The sequence below is a fragment of the Phoenix dactylifera genome, chromosome 14 (assembly GCF_051530095.1).
Source record: "Phoenix dactylifera cultivar Ajwa chromosome 14, Ajwa_hap1_PhDact_Kaust_v1.1, whole genome shotgun sequence".
Classification (NCBI taxonomy): Eukaryota; Viridiplantae; Streptophyta; class Magnoliopsida; order Arecales; family Arecaceae; genus Phoenix; species Phoenix dactylifera.
The window spans coordinates 21,876,153-21,900,781 of record NC_143203.1 but is presented as its reverse complement, the minus strand read 5'-3'; the positions used below and the strand labels follow the sequence as shown (position 1 = coordinate 21,900,781).

Genomic DNA, 24,629 nt, shown 5'->3' with positions numbered 1-24,629 from the left:
GCTCCTCGCTCCCTCTCTTTTATGTTGCTGCACCTGGTTCGGGCTTTCGTCCCTGGGCTTAGAATTAGGTTCTATGGGCTCAGCCTGGTTCTGGATGCCAGGCTCGGGCTCGGTCTCAGGCCGGACCCGGGCAGGCCTTGGCCCAAAACGGAGTAATTTTAAGCCCTAAACTTGTCGTACCTGGGCCTTGCCCATAGCCAGGTCCGAAGTCGGCCCGGCTCGACGGTCAGCAGCTGGCCGGAGGCCGCTTCTTCCAGGCCTACTTATGCAGTTATGCGCCTACTCTCCGCTGCCGTTTCCCCGCCCCTTCGGCTCACCCCGCCCAAAACCCTACTGGAATGATCCCGTCCCCGATGGAGCTCCTCCGCTCTCACCTCTCCAAGGTCCGAATCCCCGAGCCCACCAACCGCATCTACAAGCAGGAGTGCTGCATCTCCTTCGACACCCCGGTAATCCCTCCCTCTTCCCGAATTTTAGGGTTCCTCCGATCTATTCTTGCTTTCTTTATTTTTTTTTTCCGATTTCAAGTCGTTTGATGGTGATCTGGTCTGGTTTAGAGGTCGGAAGGGGGGCTGTATGTGGATTTGTGCTCGTTTCTTGCGTTTGGGAAGGAGTACGTCGGCTGGAACTACGAGAAGACGGGGAACCCGGTTTACCTCCACATCCAGCAGAGGAGGAAGCCCGTCCGTGAGGACCGGCCCCTCAAGAAACCCACCCTTCTCGCCATCGGTACCTGATTGCCTTCAGAACTGTCTTTTCTTTTTGTTTTTTTTTCCCTATCGGTCTTGATGGTGGAATTACTGGGTGTAGTGGTTGAAATCTAACTAGGAAGAGTGCAAAATTATCAACTGTGACTAGAAAAGTCGTACATTTACGGTATTGCAAAATTCCTTTTTCGTTTCTTTTTCTTTTTGAAGGGAAGGGAGGTAAAATCGACGAGGTAAAGCCATCCTGATCAATATTTAATACTCCCCACAAGTTTCAAATCTAGCTCACTTCACACATTGAGGAATTTTTTGCCTGGATCTTATGATTATTTGTTTAGTTTTTAATTTTATATCTTTGAGTCTTAGGAAATGCGCCAGTATATCTTTGCCTGTATCCCTTTTCTTTTAACATTTTTTTTTTATTCTTTTGGGAATTTCATGGGATCATCCAATCTGAGCATGCACCATTATTATGCTTTCACCTAGATCAAGTTGCTCTAGGCAGCTATTTTCATTTCTTTTTTAATCAAGCCAGTGATATTGAATATATGTGGGAGAACTAGTGTTGCTGAAATCATTCTCAAGAAAATGTTGGAAGTATAATGACTTGCTGGTGCTCTTTATGGACTATTCTTGCAGTGACATAGATTTATGGATATGATTGAATGCTAATACCTGGAAACCTTAACTTTCCATGTTTCTTGTGTGGAAAACTTGTTAATGCCTTATGCATGTAAATTTGTTAGATTGGTAGTATTTATATTCTTTGAAATTTAATCAGAGGTTTGCTTGGAAGCATAAGTTGGTGACATGAAGAGGGAGAGTATCGAATAAGATCAAATCTGAAATAATAGAGCGGAACACTCGAACATAATGTAAATTTATCTGTTTCTTCATATTGTCTGGGGTTGATAGCAATGTGGTGAATTTGTTTCTTTGTAGTTGTTGGCCATTGACGTTATTTGCTTTGTGTTAACTCTTTGATGTTATTTACCTGTTTCTTCATATTGTCTGGGGTCGATAGCAATGTGTCAGAGATGGATAGTGAATTTGTTTCTTTGTAGTGTGTTGACCATTGATGTTATTTGCTTTGTGTTAACTCTTTGATGTTATTTACTTGGAATTATGTACTATATGAACCCATAATATGAGTGGTTGGTGAATGAGGTGGAGCCAACCCAGGGAATTTGGGACAAGGATTGATGAGTTGGATATGGTATCCTTGTATTATATGGATGAAGCTAGGTGAATGAAGCGGATACGTTCTTGTAAAGCACTATGTGATGATCATATGCCTTTGTAAGATGTTCATATGATAAATAATGTTGTATGGTATAGAATGTTGAGTTGAATACATGATAATAATATGCAAGATAAATCAAGGATTGAATACTTTAGTGGAGCTGTAAGAATGACACTAGTTAAGGACAAAAAGATAGAGAATTGTTTGATATGGTATGGACATGTGCAATAAAAATTTAAGAAAAAGCTCAGTTAGGAGAGGTGCATGAGTTTGCATGAATGGATTAGGAGGTTCATATCTAACTAAGTTGAACAAGTGGACATAAGTTTTGACTGGCCCAATTGGGTCATATCTTAACATTAAGTGCCACCATGTTGTCTCAATGAGGCCTTGGGCTTAAGTTTTGTAGCTTGAATTTGGAGTGGAAAAATAGTATCTAAGTTTCTAATATGTCTATTATACACTTTATATCTTGTTTGTTAACAAAAATAGTTGCATTCATTTTTTGCATTAAAAGAGATTATTGATATAATGTCTTTGATAGGTATGGAGGGAGGTTTTGATAATCAAGAACCAGAATATGAAGAAACTTATGATATTGTCATATTACCTGATTACGTTACTCTCCCATTTCCATCTGTTGAGCTGCCAGAAAAGGTAGGTACTCGTTTTCCTGTTACAATGAGCATCTAGGTGAAAAATCATAAAATATTCTATACTTCAATTTGTTGTAAATTTGCAGGTTAGGCTGGCTGTCGATTCCATTTTAATTGCTGAAGGTGCTGAACGCAAAGGGCAATTAGCATCTTGGACTGCTGAGAAAAAGAAAGTCAGTGCCTATGCCATGAACCTGCAACAGATTAACAATGGTGTTGTTGTTCCTCCATCTGGGTGGAAATGTAGCAAATGCGACAAGACTGATAACCTCTGGCTGAACTTAACTGATGGAATGATCCTCTGTGGAAGGAGAAACTGGGATGGCAGTGGCGGCAATAATCATGCTATGGAGCACTACAAAGAGACAAACTATCCTCTTGCTGTAAAACTTGGAACTATAAATGCTGATTTGGATGGAGCAGGTAATGTTTTCACATGCTGTTCAGATGTAGGATGGTCTACACCCTTAATCATGCATACATTTTGCATAACAGTGTTGTGAGTTGCTGCCTGCATGTTACATGAAGTTTTCTCGTATGTCCGAAATTTGAATCTTGTTTTAGCATTTATTTTTACTCTAAATTGCTTTATGCTTCAAGTTCTATGAAGTAAACTTAAATTCCTTTTGTTTTGTTTATTTCTTAAATTTGTTGGTCAATGTAGTGAATTTAAATTGGACATTATAATTGCAACCAGCTCTTCTGATTCTTTTTAGAGTCTAGTAAACATGCAATTTGAGAGAGCATGCCACTATAATTTTCTTTTTGGTTGTTGATTTCTTTGCAAACACGAAATCAATCTTACCTTTTACATTGGAATGGTGCTGAATCTTGTAAATCTCATAGTTCTTGGGGATAATGGCTTTTAAAGTACTAGGTTTAGATGTTTAAATCTTGATGCTGTTTCTGAGGAAGAGTCTGTTAATTGCTTCATTTGTAAGAAAGAAGAAATTAGTGTTTGAATTAGTTTTATGAATTTTTTTTTATATAATCTATTGATTGTCATTTGATTTTTCTCAAGGTTCTGAAATATGAATTTCATGAATTATCCTAATGAATTCTAAATTTTGTATCTCAAAATTTTGGATAAGTAGATGTTATAAAGTTTGTAAATCTCCATAGCTGGGGTGTATGGAATCTTCTCTTTATGGGTTTTCAAAGTATTAAAACTACCAAATAGTTGGACATAAAAGAGCATGACACCTTGTAACCCTTTAGAAAATGGAGTGTTCAACTTACATCTACCAAAAGTGTCAACTCTTGGCACAACTTTTTGGAGTGTGTTATTAGATGACACTTCATTACAAGCGATGTCGCTTACCCATCCATTTCAAGTGCTAGAATTATTTCCCTATAAAATATTGATATGAATAAAATTTTGTTAGCAAAAAGCAAGATTCACCATCTCAGTACTGGACCCCATACCAGTACGAGCTTGTTACAGTGTCGGTATGTGGTATGGTGCGAGACGATGAGGGATACCGAGGGTTGTTACGGTATGAGACTGCATACTGGTTTGGTACCAGTAAGGTATGATATGTTGGGTATGGTTCGTTTGATATGGCAAACCTTGCCAAAAAGTCTCTTCGATTACTCTATGTAGTTTAGTAGCCAAGTTAATATATGTATGTGTCTATATTTTTATTTGTAAAAAAGAAAACTGCATTAAAAGGAAGCCTCTTGTGATTTTTTTTTGGGGGTTAACGTGTTGGACTCTTTGGGACACCTAAATACTTAGCATTGTGTCTAATCTATAATTGTATAGGTAACACTAATATTTAGGAGGATAAATAATGGTGCTAGTGTTGCAGGTAGAAAAGAATCCAGTCTTTGCCCAATCTAAATTAGAAAACTTGCTTTTTTTTTGGGTTTGCGCCATAAAGCTACCCTTACATATATTACCGGGTTGTTTGTTTGTTTGTTTGGCAAAAGTACACCAAACTTGATTATGAGACTTAAGAAAAATTGAAAGTTTATCCTGTAAAGCTTTGAACAGAACAAATATTAAATAGAGCTATCCTACCCGAACTTCTTAAGTGGATGGGTAGGATTCAGATTAGGATGGAACCAACTCCACCTGTCCAGGTGGACCAATCAAATTGTTTCAGTATTCAGGTTTAGTCCTTAACACCTCGAGTTTACAAAACCCTGCCCTGGTTTCTAGTCTGGGTCAAGTTAGATGCCACCTGCTAGGATAAAACATGTTATATCTTGAGACATGCAGCTTGTCTTGTAAGCCCATTCTCATCACCCAAGTCCAGCAACATATCTTCCTCTTTTCCTTTTCTTTTCCGCTTTATGTTAGCATCTTATTTGATCTAAATTGTTAAATAGCACTTCACAATTTGCTAAAACCATAAAACCATTTTGCTGGTTATTTTTTGTTGTACTACAAGGACATGAGGGAACAATGTTTATATGTAGTATTTATGTACTCAAATGTAAAATCTATAATAACTTTGCAAATATGTGCAGCCAAAATCTCTTTGTCCCTCTCTCTCTCTCTCGCTCACACACACACACACACACACACACACACACATGAAAGCATGTGCGTATGCGCCCACGTCCACATGTACACTTTTGTCATAATGCTACTGTACGCAACACTAAAGTCATAATGCTAAAATTTAACAAAAAAATTTAGTGCTAAAGTTTGAATGAGGTATGTTTTCTAGGTTGTTACTGATGGTATCAATCTATGAGGATATGATATACAAAATTGAGAGATCAGCAACATAAATCTCATGATCATTGAAGGTGCACACTACAGCTATATTTCTTCTTTTGATAAAAGCCTGTCAACTTGACATCTTGCCACTTAAGTATATTGTTGTCGGATGATATAAGATTATCCATTTCACATGATTTGACCTCCTAGAGAATAAAGTGACTCCATGCTTAAAGGTCTGGAATCATAAATTTAAGGATTATGAAGTGCTGTCTCAACACAAGGATACATAATTTGAGGAGTTTAATGGTAACATGTCAACGATTGATGGAATATAGGATAATGTGATGATCATGACTAATTTGCAACATAAGCAAGTTGTGTAAGTAGGTAATGCCCAAGTTCCAGCCCAAGGGCTCCAAATAATGGAAGGAAGATGGGGATAGACCAGATGAAAGGGAGGAAGATTGCGGTGATGCAAGATATGCTTGTTGATAGAGTAAGCAACAAAGTAAAGTTTGTGATGTTGTCCCATAATGGATGGGAAATAATGGGATCTTTTTTGTTGGTTTATGCTATACCCATATATATTATATGAATGTTGAGACTAAATAAATATTTTGAACTTCATTGTTGCTCTGAATCTTTTCTAAAGGAAATTTGTGGTGTTGGTTTATGTGTCCTATTTTCAGCAAGAGAAGCTGTGTAGAGGTCCTATTTGATGTATATTTTGGGCTGGTAAGTCTTTTCGTAATCAGGTCTTAGTTTGGGAAAGTCTTGGGTGTCTTTCTATTTTGGGTTCCATTGGAATCCAAATTTTATAATTTAGAAAATATTCTAGGCCCTTTTCTGGGTGACCGGTTACTTAGTTATTAAGGGTGCCTTTGAGACTTCAATAAGATAACATAGAGAGCAAGTGGTTTAGTTAATTGAATACAGATTGTTGAAGTCTTAGACATGTGAAAGAGATAAAAATGCAGTGAGGTTTAGCTTCTCTTCCTTGTACCTCCCATTTCTCGTTTGCTTCACCTTACTCTCTTTGTTCTCTCAAAACATTCTTCTCACTCTCTATCTGTTCTCAAGCATTCTACTCTTTTTTAATTGCTGCTGTCTACTTATTTTATGATTTTAATCTGAGTACAGGTTTGCAATAAATTGTTAGAGCAACCTTAGGTCTCATTTCTTGCAAAAATCTTAGATTTTTGAAGCTGCTAAACTTGGGAGTCAACCCTAGATTGAATACTTTTTTTCTCTACAGTCATTCTACGATCACTGTCATGTCACTCTTTGCTGAAACTATTCGCTGTAACTTAAGTTTTGTTTGCATGTCAACTACTAACCTTTGTTGCATCTCTGATCAACCATAGATTCCTCAGGAACCATACTTCTCATGACAACCTAATAATTTTTTGTTGAACCTTATAATTTTTAAAATTGCAAAGAAAGGATGCTCTATCCTGCTTCATGTTGCAAGATAACTAGATGATAGATTGCCTTAACCCTGAGATTCTTATACTTTCTTATGTCCACCCTTTGCTGGTCTATCCTCTAGTGGTGCTATATCATACTATTAATTTTTAATTGAGTAGCATAAAATTAGACAACTTTGGAAAGGTTTTAGGTTAGGTTGCAGTATCATTAGCAGCAAAAGGGCACAAAATCATTCTATTGAATAATATCATAATCAGTGAATGACATCTACTTGAGTAGTTTTTCTCGAACAGACAGGGAATCCCCTAGCCTTGCCTTCGCATGTACAACTTACAAATGTACAAGTTGTGATTGAATGTGTATAGATATAAGTTAATAACCCATAATTGCATCATCCAAACTCAATATCAAATTAAATGTAATTTAATGTTTGATGATTTAACTTAATATTGAATCATACACTCAAGAGACATGAGACTGGAAAACCGATTAATTGTCTTTTTTCATTCATAAACAGATGAATTAACTCATCACAAATTTATTTTTGTATCATCTGTTACTTATATCAAGTTATTATGGCAGCTCAGATGTTTTCTCTTACCCGGAGGATGATAGTGTTGAGGATCCTTTATTGGCTCAACACTTGGCATTTTTTGGCATCAACTTTTCGTCACTGCAAAAGGTTGGTTATGTGTCCTCACAGCAAGAATTTATTTATTTATTAATTTATTTTGTGCTGAATTATACTATCTAATACTTGCTTAGCTTTCTTCATGCCTTTTTGACTTTTCCTATCTGAAAAAAGACCATGTAAAGTTGCTATTCTATAGAACAATGAAAACTGGTTTTTTTACCTATCCATACTGAAATTGGTATTTGAACACCTGTTATTTTTTATTGTTCTTGTAATATCTCACATGAACATCATGTTTATGTAATTTTTTGAAACACTGCCATTATTTTTATGCTTGCAGACCACGCTGAAAAGTCCTCTCTAATCTTAGTCTATTTTCTTAGTTATTTCATCATCACTGTGTTTTTTCATACTTTTTTTATTTTATAAAATATTGATAATCTTACACATTAGAGTAGGAATAGCAATTCCCAAAAAGGACCAATTAGGAAATATCATTTGTGGTGGCATGGTCTTAAATTACTTGCTCTAGTTATACCTCTAGGTGGGCTTTGAGCTCTTTTTAAGGATAGAAAAGAGGGAAAGGGGACATGCATTTTAAAAGGTGGCTGCGGTATATGGTTGGTCAAGGGACCATGCAGCGCATATATGGTATGCAGGCTGCATATGCAGGCGCTTAGCAGTACTATTTTTGAACTACTTAACAAATACATTAAATACATAGAAAAACAACAATATTGATGGTATTTTTTTTTTAAACAATAGCAATATTAGTAATAGTAACAACTAACAGTTAGTGCTAGGTGCAGCAAAAAGACTAGAAAAGAGTTGCCAGTTATAATGATCTGGCCAATTCTTGCTGGTCAAACAAATGTCATTTATGGTCTTGTTTGGGTTCTTTTAATGCCATTCATTTATTTTATTATAGTATTATCTGATTGCATTGGGATTTGCTTTGTTGATTTTTTAAGGAACTGTTTTAGATGCTTTTTTTTGATGCAGTAGTTTGGCTGCAATTCGGCGCCCAATAGGTGTCCATCTATTTCTTATTAAGAGTCTTGGTAGAGTCAAATTTTGGGGGACTGTTATAGTTGATAAGTCCACCTAAATTAACATGTTTCTGCTGATTCCTTTCTATTTTAGGAGTCCTCACAGAGTTTGGAAAGAGGGATCTGACCAGAACTTGTGGCATTTGAGCATATAAGGACAAAGATGCATGCATATGAGCATACACTAGGTACACTTGCATGTACCTGGAATCATCGAGGCTAAAAAATAGTTGATGAACGATAGCTGATTAGCTGGACTAGGCTTTGAGTTTGGTGCATTTTACCTTTTACCAAAATTGGATTTCTTCAACCTTATTATTAAGTGCTTCACTTTTGTTCTACATGTCACCAACCACTCATTAAGTCTGATCTACACTAGTATGCGGCCTTATTTTTTGCTGATTTGCTGACCTTTAAGAAGACCGCTCTGAAGAGATGCACCTGGAATCATGTTGGTGCGAGGACCGTGCAAGCATGTGTTTAGTCCCACATCGGTTATTCACTGGGTAGATCTTAGGTACTTATACAAGATCAAAGAACTCAAATAATATCTTTCGGCTAGCCTTTTTGGGTGAGATTTTGGATTGTTATAAATGGTACCATAGCAAACTTGACCCATAACCTACGTTGATTAGAAGACACTACAACACAGATCTATTGGGGCTGACCACGGGCTGATCTTGATGCTTGTGATTATATTTGAATGGATTTGAACCCTTAGCCTGACGAGGACGTTACGGCTTAAACGGGAGGAGTATGTGAGGATCCGTGTGAGCGTGTGCTTGGTCCTACATCGGTTATTCGCTGGGTAGATATTGGATATTTATACAGGATCAAAAAATCTAAATAATACCTTCCGACTAACCTTTTTAGGTGAGGTTTTGGGTGGTGGCGCAGTTGTATATTGTGAAGGTCTCATAGCAATTGAGGAACACTAAGGTTGAGAGTTCGAGCCTCTCTCACCCCAAAAATATATTGAGAGTTGTGAGGAAAATTGTGTCCTAGCGCGCTGGGCGCGTCGCTATTTTATATGAGGATCCGTGCGAGCGTGTGTTTAGTCCTACATCGGTTATTCGTTGGGTAGATCTTGGATACTTATATAAGATTAATGAGCCCAAATAATACCTTTCGGCTAGCATTTTTTGGTGATGTTCTGGGTTATTGCAAATGGTATTATAGCGCACCTGACCTATAACCTATGTGGACTAGGAGACACTGCAACACGGATTCACTGGGGCTGACCACGAGCTGAGCGCGGGGTGCTTGTGATTATATTTGAATGGATTTGAACTTTTAGCCTGATGAGGACGTTATGGCTTAAATAGGGAGAGTATGTGAGACCCATGTGAGCGTGTGTTTAGTCCCACATCGGTTATTCGTTGGGTAGATCTGGGGTACTTATACAAGATCAAAGAACTCAAATAATACCTTTTGGCTAGCCTTTTTGGGTGAGGTTTTGCATTGTTACAGCTGGCCTATAATATCGACGCAGCACCAAGATGTGATTGTATTATTTATTTTGTTTAATCATGGGAAAGTGACTTCTATAAGATTTGTTAGGAATTTTTGTTTGATGTAATATCTCTAGTACATACGAAGGGCAGCACCAACATGCATTGAAAGCTTATGGCAAAGATACTGAACAACTGTTGTCAGTTGCATTTGTAGTTGATACCGGGCATGCATGATCTTTATTATCATGGACTCGCTTCATGATATTATTACCAAAAGATGCATAGCCATTCTTACTGATAATAAACCTCATTATTGCAGACTGAAATGACAACTGCTGAAAGAGAATTGGACCAGAACATAAATTTTGACTGGAATCGGATACAGGAAAGTGGGCAGGAAGTGGAACCCTTGTTTGGACCAGGCTATACCGGGCTTGTCAATCTTGGGAATAGGTAATCAGATGAGAGGTATTGAACATGTAGTCTTCTTTCAAAATTAATAGTTGCTTTTCTTTTAATTTTTGCCAGCTGCTATATGGCATCAACCATGCAAGTGGTTTTCTCAACTCGTTCTTTCATTTCACGGTAAGTATGCATACTACTCATGTAAGAATTGTCAATGTTGTAGTGCTCTTGTATTTCTTTTCTGATTTTGATGCCTGTTATCCTTTCAGATACTATGAGAAACAGAGTTTGAAAATGGCATATGAGATGTCTCCTGCTGATCCAACACTAGACTTGAATACACAGTTGTAAGTGAATGTTTAACTGACACTTCTAAGAAAGTAGTCTTAAATGAAAATGTTATCTATCATTACAACTTTAGGATTGCATGATTCTTCTAAATAGCACTGAGGCTAATTCTTCTGTTACTGATCTTAATAGTTAGATCTATGTTAATATTTGTTGAGTCTATGCAAAAGCTAACACTATATAGCATCATATGACTGGTGCAGTTTGCCATTAAATGCTTAATTTTGGCTGGTGCAGTTTGCCATTACTGACTGCTTGATAATTTAGATAATACCTTTTCTTGGCTCGTTCTGGTTTTGTATCAAATTTTACATTTACAGTGTTGGAATATGTGCCCGTCCAGTTGTGGGGTCAAAAGGGTTGTTGTTTCATTTAGCTAGTTCCACACTGAAATAAGCTGCAACAGAAGGAGATGTCTTAAAGTTACAAAATGAGAAATGTTAGGGTAATGCTAACAACATGATATATGTTGACATGCCCATACAAAAAATGAATAGCTTTAAAGTTCTATAAGAATGCTGTAGTAAATTTTGACTGCATTACAATTTATTTGTACTCAAATGTGCTGGTCTCTGTTCCAACAAAATGAGCTTAAATGCTTTGAAATCTATAGTAATTTCTGAATGGTAAAAAATTCTAGTAGTTTGAGATTTTTTTTTTTTCAATTGTGAATACTAATAGGTACATATCAAGTTAAAATTACCTTGATGATATTATTCCATTTTACATTTTTGACAATATGAAATTTTTCTGCCAAAACCATATGTTTCAGACGAAATCAAACAACATCTAAAACTGGAGCTGTTACCAGTATATACTTGCTGATAGATAAAAAAGTAAAAAATTCTGCTCACCGCATAAAAAAGTAAAAATCCTTCTCGCAAAGTGTCTCATTTTGGCCTAGTTCTTATACCATGGATCACTACAATGGTGCATTCTATTATATCAATCTCAGTATAATTGTCAAGGGAAAGCTCTTCAGGAACTGCAATAAATATGTGACATTCATTTGATTTTGTTTATTATTTTGATGCTACCCTTGTTTGGTATTTGAGTCTTGGTCATTCCGAAGTTGTTCCATTTGGCATCATTGTCTTAATTTTCTTCTCAAGTTAATGGATATTGTTTGACATAGGACTAAACTGGCGTATGGTTTGCTGTCTGGTAAATACTCTTTTCCGGCTCAAGAGGTACATTAAAGATTTTCTTGCATAATTTTCTTATCCTGTGTTGAGTATAATGATTTATTGTTTATCAACCAGATGGATGAAGTGGGAGATTGTAAAACCACAACCTCAAGTGCTGTAAGTTCTCCTGGTGTACTTTTTGACCTTTAGCTGAGTCTCGAACTGCCGTAGTGCTATTGCAGATTTTATATGTTGGTAAGAATGGTATAACCTTAATAAGAAACTAAATGTTCACAAAATCTGTTGAGGCATAATTTGCTTGTGATTCTTTACCATAAATTGCTTGACTATAGATACCTAAAATTATAGACTTTTTCAGCATGAAGAGTTATCAGGGATACCACACAACATCGAGCATAAGACTGATAGCATGTATGAGTTTTAGAATTTGTCACCAATGAAATATTTCATGAGATGCCACCAGAAAGAGGAAGAATGTGTGTAAGCACAAGGTTTAACCTATCAATGCGGATTGCTGTTTGTTGTCAAATCAATTGGATAATATTTGCAAAATGGATTCCAAATGGTAGAGATCTGTTGCTAAGCTTTTATCGTGACTTGGCACTTGGACTGCTCAACAGTTGCAGCAATTTTTTTTCCTCCTTCCCCTGGTGCTATTCATAAACCGCAGAGTACATTGTGAAAGTTGGGGTTTTGGAGATCATACAATATGATTTGAGTAATTAGCATGTACACATGAGTCACGTAGATTGAAAGTTAATGATTCTCAAATTATATTTATTTATTCATGACATTGTCACTGCTTTTGTTCACTGAGTAAGACAGATTTGATCTGACTTCGCAATTTGAAAAGTTTGGTGGAAGAGGCAATGAAAAGTCACTTTTAGCTGTCTTAAAATTTGAAATGTTTGTGAAGGTTAATTACGCTCTATATTGCTATTGTGGCCAGCTTCAATATCATGCTGATACTTGAATGCTTATTTTTCATCTTTCCCATTTCAGAAGCAAGAAGGGATTCCTCCTCGTATGTTTAAAACTGTTATTGCTGCTAATCATCCTGAGTTTTCAAGTATGAGGCAACAGGTAATAGTAACCTAGAGATCAATGGACATGCAAGTGACTTGATGCATATTTTTTACATGGTTTTTTTACTTTAAGCATTAAAGTTCAAATTTCCTATTTCATTTCAACCAATAATAATTTAGACAAATTGAGAAAGCTCTTCAACTTGGATCATGATTCTTGAAAGCTGATTAAAGAGTCTTTCTGTTATCGCAAGCCATCCAGAACATATGCTATATGGAAAAGAAAAATCTGACAAGAATTTTCATATATTAGAAATATTTCATAAAAATCTTCTTTACTTCATGTACGATCACTCTAGTGCCTTATGAAGTAGAAGCATAGCTGAATATTAGCCAAGCTTATGCAGAATCAAACTTTGCTCAAGATGATTTATCATTCATTTTTTTGAAGAATGTTATCGCCAGCTTTATCCTGGATTATTTGGACCTGAATTCCCTTCTGTAAGTTGCCATTTTAACTCTGGTTGAAGGATTTGCGCCTCCATTTTATGAACTTATACCATGGAAGAAACAAGAAAAGAAACCTCTTTAATATTGTTTTTGATTGTAAATTATGATATAGGGGTATCTCTTGTATTGGCCCTGATGGGTTCATCATAGCTTTTGAAGTTTGAACTTTAAAGGAAAACAATCTTTTTATTCAATATGCAACTAAGAGCTTCTATTACAACTCATAACAAAATTAACCAGCTGTTTGCTAAAGAGACCTTTTAATGCACAGAAAAGAAAAAGGGAACTGACTAACAAAAATTTGTTCTCTATGTAATACATGTAAAATGATTTGATTAAAGTTAATCAAGTTCACCGACTTGAAAAAAAAACTACCCTAATCCAATTAAGTCAGAGAGTTAAAAGAATACTCCCTCTTCACATTAATAAGTTTCTCATGATGGCTTGCCAAGAGAAACGTCAACACCAGTCCTTAGGGAGTTTAAACATTGACCATGTTGCAAGCTTCCCACCAAGGCTAGTCTTGAGAGCAGCAGGTTATGTCAGACTATTGACTAAGGACTGCTGTGCCGGAACCGGACCTCGGACCAGTTCTCCGGCAGCACGGGTCGGTATGGTGCCATGCCGTTCTGTGTCGGGTCCGTACCGACACAGTGGAGGGGGCAGGGGAGAGGGTGAATGGGAGAGAGGAAAAGAGAAAGAGAAGGGGGAGAGTGGGAGGGAGGCTGGCGAGTCGCATGGAGGAGGCGGAGCCCCTCCTCTGCCTCCTGCACGCAGCGGCTCCCCGGCCCTCTGTGGGCCAGCCTCCACCTCTCCCCCCTCTCTCTCTCTCTCTCGCTTTTTCTTTTTTTCCTTCTCCTTCTCCCCCTCCATCGCCGGTTCTCGTTTTCATTGCTGGAACCGTCCTGGTCCGTCACCGGTACGCCCTGAACTGGGTGGTTCGGGACGGTTTCGCTGACCATGCTACTGACTATAAAATTTTTTTGGTATGGGAATCTAGATATTGACATTTACCAAGCATCCCACCATGGAGATAAATTTTTAAACTGGTTGAGATAAATTCGTGGCTTCTAATTCTTGTCCCACTGTCTCAATCTGTGTCCTCCTGCATTTTCTATTACCATCCTTGTGGTACTAGAGGTCACCCTTATGCAGCTGAATTTCAAGCACTTGCAATGTTTTTTTATTTTGATAGTATAGCAATAAAAAGTGGTTCATTAATTTATGACATTTCTGCTCTGCTTATTGACCAGTGCTCCTCAATATATAGTTGAATATCTTGGACTAACAGTGTCTACTTAGCTCATCTTTCTTGTACATAATTAGTATGGTTGCTTCCCTCATATTTATTTTCCATCTGGATGGGTGTCTACAACCATTTCCTTACATTGGGTTGCTTTTTAGGATGCCTTGGAGTTTTTCCAACATTTGCTTGACCAAGTTGAGCGGGGCAATGCTGAAAAACCTGGATTTGACCCCTCGAGGAGTTTTAAGTTTATTGTTGAGGAGCGGCTGCAGTGTCCATCTGGAAAAGTTGCTTATAATAAAAGAACTGACAACATTCTTTCTCTGAATATACCATTACATGATGCTACAAATAAAGGTATTTGCTGGGAAGCCAAATTTTTGTTTGAGATCCGTTACTAATGTTGGATCCTATTTTTTCTTTTAAATAAATAATTCAGATCAGCTAGAAGCATTTCACAAGATGAAACCCGAAAAGAACTTGGAAGGGAAGGAAATGTATGCTACCAATGAACATTATATATGTCATATTCTATATTGACTTTCACCTGTGCCTTTCATTTTTCAAATATTGTAATGAAAAGGTTTGGTTTTATCAGAGCTAATGATGAAATTGTACGACCAAGAGTGCCCTTGGAGGCATGCCTAGCAAGTTTTTCAGCTCCTGAGGAGGTGCATGGCTTTTATAGCACTGCATTAAATGCTAAGACAACAGCAATCAAGTAAGTGGAAATATTTATGTAAGAGAACTGGTGAATAACATATTTGCTGTTATGATTATTCTCAAAATATGTTTTGTTATTCTTTTTTGGCTATCTATACATGATCATAAGTAATACTCTTGGAAGCTTGCATAGCTAGTTTTTCAGCTGCTGAGGTGGTGAATGTTTTTTAAAGAGCTGGGTTAAATGTTAAGATGACAGCAATCAAGTTTCTTTTTTCATTTCTTTTTTTTTTTTAAGTAGGTCTTGTGGTAAAATAGCATATTTTCTTGATTAAGATTATTCTCAAAACATGATTTTTTTTTTTATCTAATATGTAACAATTGGAACCGTTGAAACATTATATGGATACTTTTTTTTAAGGTATTTCATGCACAAACGATCATTATCCATCGTAGTTAAAGCAATATGTTTAATGATTTTCCATGGGCCAATCTTTTGACAATTGCCTTTCTTTGATGCTTCTATCGAACATTGTATTGGTGCTTGTTTTTGGCATGCTATTCTAATGTGTATACGGAAGATCACAAACTTCTGTATTGTCCCCTTCAGCAGGGCTTCAGAAAAGAACAGTCAAGAGGCAGTTTTCCATCTAATATCTGTTACTCTACAAAGAGATGTTAAATTGCGTTTTGGCCCTGTGGTGTGACCTCATAGTGGGATGAAAAATGTTTAATGATCTTCTGACAAGAATTAGCTATTTCTGTTCTAGTTCACATTTGCAGTGGTACTTGTCCTGGCTCATTATTCTGATATCACTGTAGAAGCTCACAAGCTTTTGTAATGTCATCTCTATCAGATCTCCCTGAATGAGCGTATCTGTCCGCATACAACTTTCTTGCAATCTAGTATCTTTTATTCTACAAAGAGATGTTAAGTTGTGATGTCCCTTTGTGACTTCAAGGTGTTGTTTATCTTGTGAGCTAATATGTTTGATGTTTTTAAATTGATATGGAAAGAGTGACAACTTGCAGTTTTGAAAATGATTAAAGTGCTAACTCTATGCATGTGAAAGAGTGAAGTTTATGCTTTGACTGATAATCTTGGGAAAAAGTAGGTATAAAGAAACCTCGATCAGTGATGTTAGGTAATTGGAGCTTTCGAGGTAGTATGTATGATGCTCATAGGATAGGGTGATTAGATTTGCAATTTTCGCATGATTTGAAATTAAATTCCAGGCTGAATATTATATCTAAATCTGAAATGTTTTCAGTTCTTTGTGTAGAAAATCTGCAGAGAAAAAATTCATGGTCTAGGGGTCTGTCCTCCAGCCTTGCCTACGTAGGGAAGAAAACAAATGAAAGAAAAAAGTAATGGGAAAAATTACAATCAGTCTTAAGTGCTAAGATTTGGGGGAATATCCTCGAGCCTTACATTCATAGCTTGCGCCCGGTCTAGTTTTAACCCCTCTGACATTGGCGTAGCTTGGCTTGACCAGAAAAAATTCTTAACTTTTTCAGCAATCTGGCTATGGCAGGGAGTGGGGCCCGGGAAGGAAGCAGGGTGGGGTGTGGTGGTGGAGAGTGGGAAAGGATGGGTCTTGGGCAGGTTGCAATGGACATGTCTGGAGGCGGTCTCAGGGGCCAGTGTCAGCTAGGTGGTAGTGGAGGAGCCATTGGTGTCCAGGTAGTAGAAATGAGGGAGGAGAAGAGAGCAGAAGAGAAAATATGGTAAAATGGTTGAATAAGGTGCCCATTTGACACCATTGGTTGCATGACCCATGGTGGGGTGTTATCACATTCAAGAAACTAGATTAATGAAGAGAAAGAAGCTGATCCATTGCATATGGTTGTCAGTCTTCTCTTTGCCTTCAAATTCAAGATTAACAAAGAAGAGAGGAGAATAACCCTAGATGAAAGGTGGGGAATTAAATAGGTTTATTTGAGTGGTTGTGTTTATTCCGTCGAGAAAGGGTGAGAGGTGATTCTCTGTTATATATGCTTTGGTATGTGTTATTTTTGTATAGTCTCTTATTATAATCAAATACTATAAATTATATAACCTACACCGCTCAATTGGGCTAAATCTTGGCAAACTCGTGCTTGTCCTATCTTTTAGTGTGGCCCGAAAATCTTAGTCCAACCCAGCTCCTTAGGCCAAAAGTCTGCTCATGCTTGCCCAAAAGTAGCTTGGGCTGTCCAAGCTAGTTTTCCAATGGTTTATTATTAAGCCTCTTTGCCTCCTTTGGCAAGTGCATCAAATTGTGATTGATCACCTCTATGTGCTTGTGGATGTGGGTGATGCAAAGGCGGGATGGGCCTTAAGGGTGGAGGAGGAGGGCATGGAGGACGATGACCAACTCGGGGAGGAGGGTTGGGGTTCATAGGTGCACCGCCAATTTTGACGATTTGGACCACCTTATTTGCACTCGAGTATGGCTGGATTGGAGTGAAGAAGGTCAGTCGGAGCAAGGAGAGAGGTTAAAGAAGTGACGGTGAATGCAGAGGAAGTTAAGGTTGGGAGGTGATGGGCCACATGATCTCAATGTTGGGGGCATCAAGGAGGGGTATGTGCTGGAGTCAGACATTAACGTGGTTGCTTGATGGCAGCATGTCTAGTGAAGTTGAAGATATGGACGAGGTAAAGGCCATGCTAGAAGGTATCATCATTGAAGGACTGATCTGAGGGATGGGTTTTGTAGTAAAGGAGATCAAAGGGCATTTGGATTTGGCATCAAGTACTCAAGATCCCAAGACTTTTGTCATATGCCTTTTTTTTAAAAAAAAGAAAAGGTGAAAGCTGAGATTTATTCTTTCACCTTTTGTTTTCAGAAACTTGAGCTTTGGTTTTTTCAAAATAAGAAAATATACATGTGTACCAAACATATTCGTGCCTTGATTTTTGTATTTTTGTTTTCTAGACAGAAACTTGAAAGAAAAATAACGCTAAGCACAGCCAATGTTTTAGATTAACAACTCATATAAACCTAAAGAACTAGCTATATGCTACATCTACATGGATAAATGATATATACATTATATATGGATAGAGTTATGATTCTGCCACCGAATCTACTTTTTGTGGTAGTCCTTCCGGTAAATGACAAGATTAACCCCCATGTATTGCACTACATAGTTTTAGAGACATGGGGGTATTTTTGTCATTTGGCCCATGCCGTTGATTTCCTACAAAGACTGCAAAGAAGGTTTCACCTTTTAGTGCATTGATTTCATAGGGCAAATGGCAATGAATGTGTAAAACTATCTGGTGTAATACGTGGAGGTGAACTTGTCATTTGTTGGTAGGACCAACTCAAGAATTTGCTCCAGTGGGAGTGTTATAACTCTACCTACATGGTAGGGTATTATGTGCATGTGTCTGTTTATATAAGTATAGAGAGAGAAGCAGTTATGTAGAATGTCAACTATTAATCTTATTCTTAACCTTCATTTGTGATATAATACACCAAATCTCATGCCAACTTTCCAAGCAACATCTTTGCAGGCACATGCCCATGAATCATGCTTTGCCATTTTTTATATAACTAAATGTTGATCTTACCAAATCAAGGCTGTGCTGCTTCTGCCTGCAACTAAAACTTGTATGTAATCTGAAACGGACGACAATAAAAAAGGTTCTGAAGGGTTTTGAATCTAGGAGACTATGTGATTGTTGACATAAACCAGTAAAAGCCTTTTAAATTACTGCATGTTGAGGTCCATTCAGAATTATTTCTAAGCAGAAAGAAGGCACAAGAAATCTTCAACATATAATCTTACAAATGAATCAGAATATTACAAATGAGTGGCTCTGTGTTTCGATATCTCATGACTATACAGTCATGACTATCTCATGACTATACGTTTGTCACCAATCCTTTTGTTGTGCATTCCATAAATCTTTAAGAGTACTCAGATTCATAAGGACTGTTCTCTCCAATAAATCAGAATATTTCTTTTTGGTTTTTGGTTCTCTTGAGGGTTGTTATGGGGTCTAAGGTTGGTTTGAAGAACCAGGAAGCAGACTGGTTGAAGTGCAGGTTAGGTGTCAAAAGTAGAAGCCGATAATTATGTTTTATGGTGTTCATCCCAAATTTTCTCATGTCTAAAAATTTTCAGGGAGGTTAAAATAAATCAGATGTCTATATAACCATTACTGTGTGTTTAAAGCAAAATAAATGCTTTAAATGGGTAATATTGGGTTAAAGAAGGTTATGGCTGGCAAGGTGATTTGGGCTTCCAGCACTCCTAATACTAGCAGCAAACTGCTACAACTTACTATCGTGGTGCAGGTGACTGAAGGTAATGTTGCCCTATCTTAATTGGACATTGACTCACCTAAAGGCCTGGGTCATTTGGCCGCTGGTTCTATTGCGAGTAAAGAATTATAAATAGAATAATTATGATAAATAGTTGTTATGTTTGGATAATAGGACAAACTGCTTGAAAATAACCTAATAAAAATTAACATAAATAAATTAACAAGAATCTATTGCAGATATGCAAAATAAGGGAAAAAGAAAGCCTAGTAACTGAGAATAGGGAAAGACTTTTGGAGGATCAGTGCTGTTCCCCCCGCCCCCCAAAAAAGCTAGTTTCTTTGCCTCCAAACCCACCAGGTTGTGCTCTGGCACTTATATTTATCCATACTTTTGAACTTTTGGTCAGAACTCTGAAACTAAAACATTTTTGTTGCAGCTAAAATTGATCCTAAACTGAGGTTGGTTTTGCAGTTTCATCCAAAATTAACTTTTAGGTTCTAATTTATTATATGCATAGGAAATCTATGCTGTTCTCTTTTTTTTTCATTTCTTCAAATTTTAAGAAGCATTATCTTGAAAGTGGACTTGAAATTTGAATTTTGAGAAAAATCAGAAGAATTCTAGTATTTGAGGGAAGCAAATTTCTTAGCATATTTGGCTATCATACGACTTGCTATCCTAGAATTCTACCACCTTAAATGCACTGCGTATGCATTTAAGCTGCAGAAGCAAGGCACTTTTTTTGGTTAGACCCACAACTATACCATTGCCACTGACTAATTATTATATTAACGCAACACCTCGACAAGCTCTCAGCTTATTAATCAGCTCCTTAAGCAAATAACTCTTACAAATTAAGGCAGTTCTTTTTACATAGGCCCCCAAATTGTTACAAATTTCTTGTTTTCAGTAAATATGGATCATCGGTTCTATACTATCATAAGTTCATGTGCATCATGATAGAACTGCAAATGTAATTAAGTTTTTTGTGTTTTTATATCTCTTTGAGGTGGTCTTAAACAGGGTGTGAAACTTGATTGCTGGAAACCTATATAAGTTTTGCAATTTATAGATACTCGAAGTAAATCTTCAAAATAAAAACATGTTGTATTTTGGGTTGTTGATAATCTGAGTGACAACATATATAGTATGGTTTCCTTGGTCTCCATCCGTGGTGCCAACTGTTTCAGGCCAATAGAGTTACATAAGTCTATTAACTTAATATCAGCACATTTTATTTCATTCCAGGTGCAGACACATGTTTGTAGTAAAGAACACACAGAGCTAATGTATACCCTGGTGACATTGACTCCTGAGTCATTGAGATCAATTTTGGTAGTTGGCAATCAACATGGCCTTGTATTCTAAAGGGGAAGCTATCATTTCTTGTTTGGCGTGTCTTACTAAATCTCTTACATTCAGATGTTGAGTCAAGTAATAGGTGGGTAGTAAGATAATTTTGTGTCATCTAATTGATAGATGTGCAGTCAACATCCCATTTCCTGATTTACTTTTGCATACAGAGACACTTTTTGAATATCAAAAAAATAGCAGTTAACAGCTGCCTGCCCTGGGCAGGGCCGCCCTTATGCTTGTCAAGATGTTCCTTTACTAGATAAGATATTAGATATAGCTCAAATATTTTAACAATTGGGACAGTCTAAAGCTTTAATCTTTAGAACAGTTGATGAAGCTTTGCCTACATGGTTTTGCAGGACTGCTGGTTTGGTTACATTCCCTGATTACCTGGTACTGCATATGCGTAAATTTGTGATGGGGGAAGGCTGGGTACCAAAGAAACTTGGTATTTTCCTCTTTCAGTGTTGATACCTTCTTTTCTTTTTATTTTAAATTTTATCTTGCAATTTTGGTACCTTTTTTTTGTCTTCTTATTTATTGCTCAATGCTCGCGTTTCAGATGTATACATTGACGTACCCGATATAATTGATATCACACACATGCGCAGCAGAGGTCTGCAACCAGGAGAAGAATTACTACCAGAAACAGGTGGATTATGCTAATTCTGTTGGAAGCTTCTTAAAGTGGTTTGACTCTTTTAACTTGGTATCTGATGATTGCATTCCAAACTGTTACATGTTTTGCAGTTTCCAGTGGTGAGAAGATGGAACCTACAAATGTTGCTGCAAGTGAAGATATTGTTTCAAAACTTTCAGGCATGGGCTTCAATTATCTCCATTGTCAGAAAGCTGCCATTAACACCTCAAATGCTGGAGTTGAAGAAGCAATGAATTGGTTGCTATCTCACATGAATGATCCAGGTTTGTGTTTTGGAAATATTGAATAGATGAGCTGGTTGCTGTAGATCTAGATGTACAGGAGGTAATCAAGAATGCGACCAGTTGGAGCTTATTTATTTTAAAAATATAGTTTGATAAAAATAAACTAGCCTTCGATTTCATTTGTTTCACCATTTGCAGATATAGATGATCCAATTTCTCATGATTCAAAAACTGTGGAGCTTATGTCTATTGATGAAACAAGTGTTGAAACTTTGATATCATTTGGATTTCAAGAAGAGGTTGCTCGAAAAGCATTGAAGACCTCTGTAAGATCCTTATTTAATTTACCATCTCATATGAGTAATGCTGGTAACTACTGTTGATATGAGGCAATCCTTTGTCAACACGAAATACAAATTTTCTCATGCTTGCTATTGCTTATAGCTCCTTCTTGGGGCTCTTATATTTTAATGTTTTTGATCTCACTCTAATTCTTTATCCACTCCTTTGTTAGAGTGAGATACTCCTGCTCCAATACCCCTCCCCCTGATGAACTAATTGCATCTTGGTTTAAACTTTTGCTAGGGCGGGAGCATTGAGAAAGCCACGGATTGGATATTTAGCCACCCGGAAGTTTCCAGCTCAGTTGATACAGATGCTACATCAAGCAGCACGCAGGCTGGTGATCCGGGAGTACCAGATGGAAGTGGCAGTTAGTTTCTTTGATCCCCTAAACTTTTCTTTTAAGCATATGAGAATTATGAATTTCTTGCATTTACTTTAGTTTTTTTGTGCACATGTCTTGTTTTTTTTTCCCTTCAAGTTTTCAAACTTGTCATGAATTTTTTGACTTTGGAGACATTTTCCTATACTAAAACTTTAACATCTGTAATTCTCTTGGCTATGCTACTTGACAAATCGTTGTTTGCGTTGCGAGGGCCTGGGAAGCTAGTACACTTGTGGCTTTAAGGTGAATAAGCCAGTATTTGTACCGTGGAGTATTGCTGGTAGCTCAAATTGCTAAACACATTTGTCTGTTATATCTGTTTGAAAATGTGCATGCCGCTTGAAATTTCTCAAATTTTCATCAAGATCCAGAGATCATAGATATGCTATTAACATGTCTTCTGTATCCTCAATATAGCTGTATATTTTGAGGACGTTAGGCTCCAACAGTGGCATCTAATATTGAGAAGTGAATCTGTTGGTACGTCTGTTTTCTTTTTTTGTAGTAACAGTGCCGTGTGTATGTTATATATATATATATATATATATATATATATATATATATAGAGAGAGAGAGAGAGAGAGAGAGAGAGAGAGGAGGGGGGTGTTAAATGTTTTGTTTTCTCTTGGAACCTTGAATCATTTTTCTAGCCCTTGCTCTGTCTTAGGCAGTTCAACTTGTTTAATTTTGATATATCATTAACATTGTTTATTTCGGTCATTTAAAATACTTCAGGAGGCAAAGAAAATAATGATGTGCATCAGATCTTCTGGTTGTTAAATGTTTTGAATCTGGCTATAGGGATTAGATTTTGTTCTCCTGTTTCATAGAAAATAAGCAGTAGTTGTTCTTGCTTAGGTAAAAGAACATGCTAAAGGATATGCCTGTTTTGTATTTTATACTTTCCCTAGAGTCCATAGTGTTACACTTTTATCTTGTGAACTCTTTATTGCTTCTTCTTGGATGAAATGTATTCATCTTTAGAAGGATGAGTTTTCTGATAGTTCCTTTCAACCATGCTTGTCCTAATTCAAGATTTAACGAAGATTTTTTTTTTCTTGCAGGATACAAGCTTATGGCCCTGGTTAGCCACATGGGTACCTCCACTCAATGTGGGCACTATGTGGCCCACGTGTATAAAGATGGAAGATGGGTAATCTTCAATGACAGCAAGGTTGGTGCATCGGTCAACCCACCAAAGGACATGGGGTACCTCTATTTCTTTGAGAGGATAGACAGCTAAACTGAACAAAATTGACTGCTGGAAATCTTTAAGCAGCTAAACTCTTAGCAACGGTAGAGGAGATGAAATTCACTTAAAATGACAGGTGATGTTAGGTAAAATCTCCTCCCTGTGCTATCATTTCCCGGCGAACAAGTCCCGATGCATCATTCTCCTTTGGAGTAATAAAACCTTCTGTCATCAAAACTTTGCTTAATTGGTTGACATCTTTTTTGCTGATATATTCAATCTGGTTTTAAGCAGTTGGTGATTAATAGTTAATCAGACTACGGAATTCATAGAAGTTAGCAGGACTTGTTGCTTGTAGTCATGGTTACATTTGCAATTATACTGTGAACAGATGTTACCTGCCTCTATAGATCCTGTCCTATGCTAACCCAGCTGAGGAAAAAGAACCATTGCATTGGTTGAATGAAAAGGAAGACTAGTAACACTGATCACTGACTTCATTTTCTTGAAGGATTTATTGGATCACTATGTCTATGCATTTCTAGCAATGTGGAATTTTGGCTTTGTGAAATGACATCATGCTTGTATTAAGTTCTAAAATGACTGATCACAATGTTATTATGAGTTTCTCACTATGATATTTGGATGTTCCATTACAACATTCTTGGATATCAAGCTAGAGATCTTTCAGTCACCCAGAATCTAGTCATCTGGAATGCTGTTCCTTTTGTTCTTTTTGAATTAGGAGTCCATAGCATGATTCTCCGGATCTACTATTTCATGAGTTTCTCACTTCACAAATTGTGTTTATTTCCAGTCTTTCTACTACAGAGTCCTACATGATTATGCGGTGTGCTGATGTACTTCATTAAAGTATTCAAAAGAAAGCTTTCAAGGGTGAATCATAATAGCTTCTTGTGTAGGATTGCTTATGCTTTCTCAAAATGAGTTTCCATATAAGTGCTCTGAAGGAACGCTTGTACGGGTTAAATATGCTAAAGCAATTTTCACATCCATCTG

At 37.0% G+C, this 24,629-nt stretch overlaps 1 protein-coding gene across 2 annotated transcripts; it reads left to right on the top strand.

Annotated features, from left to right (window-relative positions):
- The first annotated feature begins 189 nt into the window (after positions 1 to 189).
- Positions 190 to 24,244, top strand: UBP14 (ubiquitin-specific protease 14). Of its 2 annotated transcripts, none has more exons than XM_008795414.6 (20): positions 190 to 449; positions 558 to 729; positions 2,495 to 2,607; positions 2,693 to 3,029; positions 7,296 to 7,390; positions 10,165 to 10,298; positions 10,374 to 10,430; positions 10,520 to 10,597; positions 11,734 to 11,788; positions 11,861 to 11,902; positions 12,749 to 12,829; positions 14,686 to 14,884; positions 14,967 to 15,024; positions 15,126 to 15,248; positions 21,165 to 21,253; positions 21,368 to 21,457; positions 21,556 to 21,729; positions 21,889 to 22,016; positions 22,276 to 22,402; positions 23,482 to 24,244. In XM_008795414.6, exons 1-20 carry the CDS (start codon positions 339 to 341, stop codon positions 23,658 to 23,660), a joined length of 2,442 nt encoding a protein of 813 aa, XP_008793636.3. In that variant the 5' UTR covers positions 190 to 338; the 3' UTR covers positions 23,661 to 24,244. The 2 variants fall into 2 exon arrangements, with proteins under 2 accessions (XP_008793636.3, XP_008793635.3); XM_008795413.5 differs by having other exon boundaries at positions 262 to 449; positions 15,111 to 15,248.
- The last annotated feature ends 385 nt before the right edge of the window (positions 24,245 to 24,629 follow it).

Bases quoted from the DNA above. Each gene is read 5' to 3' on its own strand.
- UBP14 (XM_008795413.5), top strand. From the start codon at position 339: ATGATCCCGTCCCCGATGGAGCTCCTCCGCTCTCACCTCTCCAAGGTC. The intron at 3,030-7,295 runs GTAATGTTTTCA...ATGGCAGCTCAG, and splicing joins TGCTGATTTGGATGGAGCAG to ATGTTTTCTCTTACCCGGAG. The intron at 10,431-10,519 runs GTAAGTATGCAT...TTATCCTTTCAG, and splicing joins ACTCGTTCTTTCATTTCACG to ATACTATGAGAAACAGAGTT.